This window comes from Astyanax mexicanus, chromosome 5 (assembly GCF_023375975.1).
Source record: "Astyanax mexicanus isolate ESR-SI-001 chromosome 5, AstMex3_surface, whole genome shotgun sequence".
NCBI lineage: Eukaryota > Metazoa > Chordata > Actinopteri > Characiformes > Acestrorhamphidae > Astyanax > Astyanax mexicanus.
The window spans coordinates 51,653,229-51,661,441 of record NC_064412.1 but is presented as its reverse complement, the minus strand read 5'-3'; the positions used below and the strand labels follow the sequence as shown (position 1 = coordinate 51,661,441).

Genomic DNA, 8,213 nt, shown 5'->3' with positions numbered 1-8,213 from the left:
CTTATACTGGTCACTGTTTAACCCCTCATTTAGATATCAGTATAACCAGAATACTATTAGTTATATAACATTTACTAATCGAAATCCTGGCATATAATGTTATAGACTTCTATAAAACCGTTTCAACAAAAACTGAACTTGTGCAATCAATTTAATACCTGTGCACCAAATCGTAGTTATTTTAACATTTCTTCATAATTAGAGGTAGAGGTCAGTATAAAAACATTTTATTATTTTTTTTATTTTGGAAAATTATTATTGGTCCATTCATCATGTGCACATTTTCACAGAGTGGGAAACAATTGGTGGAGTTCAAAAATATAGTTAATTATAAATAATCGACAATAGGAAAATTTATGTCATATAGGGTTTAAATATATGTTGGAACTTTCAGCACTATTGAATCTTTAATCTCCCCTTTTAATTAAAAAAAAAATCTTTTTCATGCATACTAATTATATACATGGCAGACAAACCAAGTCTCCCTGAAGCTGCGGGAGTCTCCCGCATTTTGGTAGTGGCTCCCTGATGCCCGCGAGTCACATATAATCTGCCGGAATTCAGAACGAACACAAACGCGCACACAGGCGACAAACTTTTTTTCTCTAATCGCGTGTGGGAAGGAGAGAGAGAAAAAAGAGAGAGGGTTCTTATTGGCCTGTTCTCTGCAAAGAGTCTGTGAGACAGCCAATCTAACCTCCCTGAAATCAACTTTTGCAACTTGGGATGTGTGACATGGGGTGTATGGGTGGGTCCTAAATAATAAATAACCAATATTAGTTTACTTTAATTCAAAGCCTGTGGAAAGCACTTCTATTTTGGTATCAACCTTGATTTTATGTTGTCATTGTTAGGTGCATGATGTGCAGTCAGAAGTCTGGACATTCAATGCCATACATTATTTTATTTCATTTTTTCATTTCTTTATTTATTTATTTTTTACTTTGTCAGTATTTCCTAGTTCCTTGGACTGGAATGAGAAGGAAAAGGGAGGGGCGAACTCAGAGGATTTGGGCAGGAGTTCGGGGCACCTTTGCTAAAAAAGCGTGAAGCTGAAGCCCCCCACAAGAAGAGATACAGGAAGAGAAAAGAAATTAGAAAAGAAGTAGGAAGAGGGGAAGGAGGTGGGTGCGAAGTTGTTCAACACACAGGTCCAGAGAAATTGAAGGCGACGGAGAGTGGGAGGAGTAAGGGCGTGGATCAATCTCCCAAAATTAAATTATATTCATAACTCCACTTTGTATATTATAATTAATATAATATAATAAGTCAGGAAAACAATAAAGGCACACATATGGAATTACATAGTAAACAGTAAAATAGTGCTTGTCCTCCACAACCCCTGATCTAAACCTGATCAACTGAGAAGGTTTGGGATTTGGGATGAGCTCTTGGTCTTTAATCACAGTGTCTCTTCATGAGGGAGAGTCACATGAAATAGTTTTCTCAGCGTCTTGAAGGAAGGAGTTCCTGGAGGTGCTGAACAACATTTGCTGCTTTCCTTCACGCTGTGAAAGAAGCTCCAGCTCATCCCAATTAAATCACCTCAAATCACCTCATCTCAGTTCATCAGGTTTAGATCAGGGGATTAATGTGGAGAACATACACTTTTTACTGTTTACTATGTAATTTACAGTATAATTATGAAATATGTATCCCTTAATTGTGTCCATATGTTAAATATTAATCTATAATGTAATATATATATATATATATATATATATATATATATTAAATGTTTTTGAGAAGGTGTGTTAAACATTTAACTGGTACTGTATATCCAAGCGTGCTCCCAGTACTTCCTGTATTATCGGGCCTGAAATAGTCCAGTATAGCTCAGCACTCTGAGGCCTGGTGGAGACGGCTGAGGGACCTGGGCATGTTAACAGGTGTGCCGGCTGCTGTGGCCTGACCTCCAGTCTGTTGTCCTGTTCTCATATTTCCTCTACCACTGGTTTCCCCTGTTCTATATCTACTCTTTTCAGGGGCTATCAAGTGGTCAGTAATGCCTGCTATCAGCATATTTTATTCCTGTCCCTAAATCCCTCCCTTAATCAATTAATTAGGCTCAGCATTTAAAAGCTAATTGCGTTAGTTATGTAATGTAGAACATGGGTACTTACACTGAAAGGAACTAATATTTATAACGTACGAACATTTCAACACTTTAGCTGCAATCTTTACATTTTAAATTAAAATAATGCGTATAAGTTATAGACTAAAACAAAAGTTTATGTGACACTGGACAAATGATACATGAATAAAAAATAATATTCTTTGTGTATTATAATATTGATATATTTTTTTTTGCACACTTCAGACTCAATTCCTGTAGTTGTTGTTGTTTTGTAAAAAATAATAATAATTTGTAATTACTTTTCCCATCACTGCATTTATTATTTTCTAAATTTTGTGATATGTTATATTAAACAAACATTAGTTTAAATACCCTTCAGAGTGTTGGAAATTTTATGATGGACATAGATGTGTAACATATTTTTGCTAGACCAATATACTGTATGTCATTTAACCCGGGTACCCAAACTTTGGACTGTATACCGATATCCTGTTTCAAAAGCTACTAGTAAATATTATATTCTCTTCTGATTTACTACCAAGAACTTGCCAGTAGGTGAGAATGTAAAGCCTGAGGGCTGGGAATGTAAATTCTTGGGATGTACAGCCTGAGACCAGTGTAGACTGGGTGTGTTCCAAATGGAATAATTCTAGGGCACTTTGAAGGGACAACGCAAAGATTCACAGCCAAATTGATCTATGGGAAAACACCTATTCTTTAAAAAAGAGGTTGTGCAGACAATATGAACCCAAGATATTACATGTTTTATTACTTCTCTACTGGGGCCATTCAAAAGAAAAGGACCATCCAGACTGTTCTCAGCAACAAATCCCAACAAAAGCCAGGGTCTATTATGGTATGGGGTAGTGTCAGTACACGTCTGTGACGCAGCTTTAATACAGAAAAGTTAATTGAGATTTTAGAGTAACAAATGATGCCTTCAAGACAATGTATTTTCCATGCATCCATTATTCAACAAAACAATGCAAAACCACATGCTGCATATATTACAAAGGCATGGCAGCAGAAGCAGAGGGTACAGACTGACATACAAGGACACAATGCTGCACACCTTAAGGTGTGGTTTCAGTAAAAAAATAGAACAAAATAACATGTGAATAACTTTATCACTTGGAATCCTCAGTGCAAAAAAAAAATGTTTTTTAAATGTTCTTTAATAGGAGTTGGAACTTTATGAAGAGGTAAATGCTTTTCTGTCCCAAATTATTCTGATTTGAAGTTACAGAGCCAAAAATAGTCAAACAACCATCTGAGCTAACTATTTTTGGTCAGTAGAATGTTTCCTGAATGTTATAATTCTTAAGTTCTTAAAGCTTTTAATTTGTCATATTTCTTGTCAAGATGTTCTTACAAACATTACAATCACAATAACAATTAAATAACAATCATTTTACATGTATAAACATTCTAGTAACGTTGCTGCAACATCATTGTTGTGCTCTTTAAAATGTTCTTAGAAAGAATGGCAACTTTATAAAGAGTTAAAGGAGAACTCCAATGTAAAATGAACTTTTGTTGTAGTAAAACATGATAAAAAGTACATGGGGCATAATTTACCCTGATAAATCGCTTTTTCCACTGTTATCCAGCTCAAAGTAGCTCCACATCTCCTTGCTAGAATCCGGAGAGCCCTGACATTTAAACGAGGCATTAATAACTTAAAAAGTGCACAAGAATCTTATTAAAAACCACTGTTAACATTTATAAACATTCTGGTAACGTTGATGCAACATCATTTGTTGTGTTTAATGTTTTAGTTTTGGGAATGTTACTTCCTTTTAAAGTTTCCATAATGTTAATATTCTTCTAGCTGAATACGTTATGTGAAAAACGTTGTATTAACCTTGTGATGCAAACTTTATTATAATGTCACACCTTTCCAAAACGTTCCTGGAACATTATTTACAGTATGTAACACTGCAGGCTAATTTTCCTGGAAACTAAAACTAAAACGTTGCTAAATGTTCTTCCAACCTTCCTACTCTAGACAGATGGTGTTGCTAGGGCATAGGGTGTAGGGTGTATGGAGTAGGGTGTAGGGAATAGGGCACAGGCATGGTCACTTCTAAATGACACTCACCCTCAATCTCCAAAGCCCCCCTGCGGCTCCTCCAGCTCTGCCTCAGATGCTGAACTCCTCCTCCTCTAGCATCTCACACTTCCCTCTGAACTGGGAGTTAAATATGAACTGGTCACTGTGAATCCCACATCACCAGAGCTCTGCTGCTTCTCCACGGTAAGACACCCACACACACTCAAATGTGTGTGTTATAACTTTTATACGCCGCAATCATGAGATTTATAATGTAGTTAAATATAACGACTGTAATTTATCACTTTGAATTTATAACTGGAATTTATAACACAGATGCCTGAAATAGTGTCAGTTAATATTATTCGTTGATTTACTACATTTACTGCCCCCACTGACACTGATACAGTTATTACACCTAATATTGTTCATTGGCATTATTTAAAATGTTGTACTCTAATTAAATCATAAATAAATTTCACATGGCAATATATTTACATATACATATCGGCGCTGTCCAATGAAAAACAAGTATCTCTAATTTTGTGGATTTTTATTTTACAAAAAATTCTTGATAAACAGACCAATAGAAATACTTCTTAATCACCTGAAATAAATAATTTTTAAATTAACTTCTATTGAAAGTTTAGAAGGTTGTTTTGGAGATACTTGTTTTTCATTGGACAGCAACGATATACTTACTAAATACATATGCATACCAAATATATATACCATATATAAGTCCACTACAAAAAACAAACTATAATTACATGTATTTTTAATGCAGTTAATTAGCTGAGTTTAAGCTAAAAAATAATAAACATATCATTTTAATACTATGTACCAAAATATACATGCTTAGTTTTTTCTATAAGCAGCATATTAACAGAAAATATATGCTGATAATTTGCTCCCCTGTGATGGCCTGGTGCCCTGTCCTGGGGGTATTCCCGCGACGCACCCAGTGATCCCTGGGTCAGCTCCAGACCTCCAGACCTCAGTGCTTACCAGCCTTAAAAATGTATGAATGAAACTTTATTTGTTTAATTTTCTTAAATGGGAATAGTGAAAAAAATATGAAACATAAAATCTAGCATGCATAAAGTGTATGGTATATGTTATTAACATGTTATGTTTAGTCTTTGACTAAACTGGAAAATAATTTATAAATGAATTCTATTTAAGTTTTCTGTGGTGGACTTGTTTATATACAGTATGTACTGATTAAGCACAGTGTAACAATTTATACTGTTTAATTATAATTGTTTATTTACATTTAAAATGAAATAAATACAAGAAACGATACAAGCTCTGTGTCAGAAAATGTATTAAATAATATATAAATTCCATTAAATGCCATTAAAACTCAAACCATACATAAACATAAATAAAATGTATACTAATTTTTAGCTGAATAAGCTTTTACAAGCTGTGACAATTTCCAAAGGGAATTGTTACCAAGCACCAGCCATGTAGGGTACCCAAACTTTTGCTTTCATATTGCTTTTATTCAATTGGCATATATATATATTTTGTAAATATATATATATACATATATATATATATATATATATATATGTTTGCAGCCTGTCATCTGAATGTCAGTTATACTTGATAAAAAAAACTACCCAACCTGAATTAAGTGGTCTAAACAATGGTTTTATTTTATCTCCTCAGGTACAAAAGCATTAGCTGAGACAAAAGCAAGCTGAGACTTGAACCCCTCCTTTTTCGAGTCCAAGTCACCACTAACCAACGAAAAAACATGGCTGCGAATCTTGACCACTTGAGCCTAGATATCCTCAATGACACAGCCTATATGTCTAAAAGAAGCATCAGGAAGATCTTCGTCAGCAAGACGAGGTATGTGCCGGTGGAGAAAGAACCTAATGCTAATCCGAAAAGTCGTGGAGGGATTCCGTCGCTAAACGGCGAAAAGGAAGCATTGCCACCTGCTGAATTGTCTGCTGCCGATGGTCTGAATCCAGTTTTCTTCAGTCTGGCTACATCTGGTGGACAGTGTCTCTCCAAGAGGTTTGCTGAGCTGTCTTATGGTGAACAACAAGAAAGAGCGTGTAGGGCTGAGGAAATAAGCAAGAAAGCAAAATCAGAGCCTGGACAGGTGCAGAGTTCTAGTTCTCCGGCCAGTCGTACAGGAGTGGAGGAGGAAGTGGCTGGCTCTACTGACATCAGGATCAGGGAGAAACTGGAGCAGGGCTGTGACTTGGCACCGGCCCCAGAAGTACGTCAACATGTTGCAACAGCTAAAGCTACAGTGAAGGCAGCCAAGGATAATGAGCCAAGTAAAGCTAATCGTGGGCCATGCTTTGTCTTTAGTGCGATGAAGAAACGTCAGGGGATGGAGGTGGACGCCGAGAACCGCCCCTACAAATGCACCTGCTGCCACTGGGCCTTTAAGAAGTACAGCAACCTCCTGAGTCACATGGACACCCACAGTGGACTCAAGCCTCACGTTTGCGACATTTGCGGAAAGGCCTACTCGCACCAGGGCACGCTTCAACAGCACAAGCGCTTGCATACAGGCGAGAGGCCCTACGGCTGCCCCTTCTGCGACAAGACCTACACCTGGTCGTCCGACTACCGCAAGCACATTCGTACGCACACTGGCGAGAAGCCGTACGCTTGCGAGGACTGCGGAAAGGAATTTGTCCGCTCCTCTGACCTGCGCAAACATGAGCGCAACATGCACGCCAACGACAAGCCCTTCCCCTGCAAGAAGTGCGGCAAAACCTTCAACAAGCTGCTCTCGCTCATGCGTCACGAGCGCACCCACATGGGCGACAGACCTTTCCTCTGCCCCGAATGCGGCAAAGCCTTCGCCGTGGCCAGTCGAATGGCAGAACACCGCAAAATCCACACTGGGGAACGGCCATACTCCTGCCACATGTGCTCCAAATCCTTCACCAAGTCCTCCAACCTAGCGGAACACCTCAGCATTCACACGGGGCTCCGCCCGCACATGTGCTCAGAGTGCGGTTTGACCTTCGCCATGCCCTCTCGACTGATACGCCACCAGCGAACGCACACCGGCGTAAGGCCCTACGCGTGCCAGAGCTGCGAGATGACTTTCAGCCGACCCACCGCGCTACAGCGCCACCTGCTGCAGCGGAGGTGTGAAAGACAAACATCTGTGTGCTCTAAAAGTGATTCGTCATCCTCCTGTAGCTCCCAGTTCGCTGATAACATATTCAGCCATGACGCTGCAGAATCGTCCGTTGAGCTAAACTGATGTTTATGGTTCCAACAAACATTCGGTTAAACTCAGTTTTGCAATGTACTTCAGAGTGATTCTAGTTTCCTTGGGATTTGTTTTGTCATGTTTCAGGTTGTGGTTCAGTTGTGGTTCACTGTTATCCACCTTATTCCACCAAACCCAAGAGTTTCAACAGTTTGTTTTCTTCAGTTTGTGTTAGAATTTCCGGTAATTGTGTATCAAATGGTTTATTCGACGCAAATTTAAAGTGTCTGCAGTCTCAAGTGTTTAAAGTAGCTAACCTTACATTCCAACAGGCTATTTAAAATTATCTAGAGCTTTTTTTTTTGTTGCATAGCTTAAAAAGTTTCAAAACAATTTGAAAAAAAGATGTGAGTGTTTTAGCTATATATATATATACATATATATATATATATATATATATATATATATATATATATATATATATATATATATATATATAAAACTTTCTTCCAAAGAAGAGGAGCTGCATCTGTGGTTTTATACGTTTACTGAATACAAATTTAAAATATCCTTCCAAGCGGAAATTTTATGTCTGCGCTTATCATTTCATGGACCACAGATTTTTTTTTGTGTGATGGTAATTCTGTTCAAGTTCAAGTGATTGGGACCTCTTTATCTGAGCATGTTAAACTACTCATTCTGTACATCTATTGTTACTGTGGGTGTAATCTACAGTATATCCGTGGATCTGCTGTCACATCGGAAATGCTAACACAAAATGAACAAACAGCCCACTCCCTTTATCGTCATCGAAAATAATGATGATAATTGATGTTTGGTTGATTACTCAGCAGTTTGTTTTGTATATATTTTATCCTGTATTT

At 37.6% G+C, this 8,213-nt stretch overlaps 1 protein-coding gene across 1 annotated transcript; it reads left to right on the top strand.

Annotated features, from left to right (window-relative positions):
- The first annotated feature begins 4,100 nt into the window (after positions 1-4,100).
- Positions 4,101-7,780, top strand: znf648 (zinc finger protein 648). The gene is made up of 2 exons (XM_007253444.3): positions 4,101-4,334; positions 5,808-7,780. Exon 2 carries the CDS (start codon positions 5,896-5,898, stop codon positions 7,378-7,380), a length of 1,485 nt encoding a protein of 494 aa, XP_007253506.3. The 5' UTR covers positions 4,101-4,334; positions 5,808-5,895; the 3' UTR covers positions 7,381-7,780.
- The last annotated feature ends 433 nt before the right edge of the window (positions 7,781-8,213 follow it).

Excerpts from the sequence above, each read along its gene's own strand:
- znf648 (XM_007253444.3), top strand. The coding sequence starts at position 5,896 with ATGGCTGCGAATCTTGACCACTTGAGCCTAGATATCCTCAATGACACA.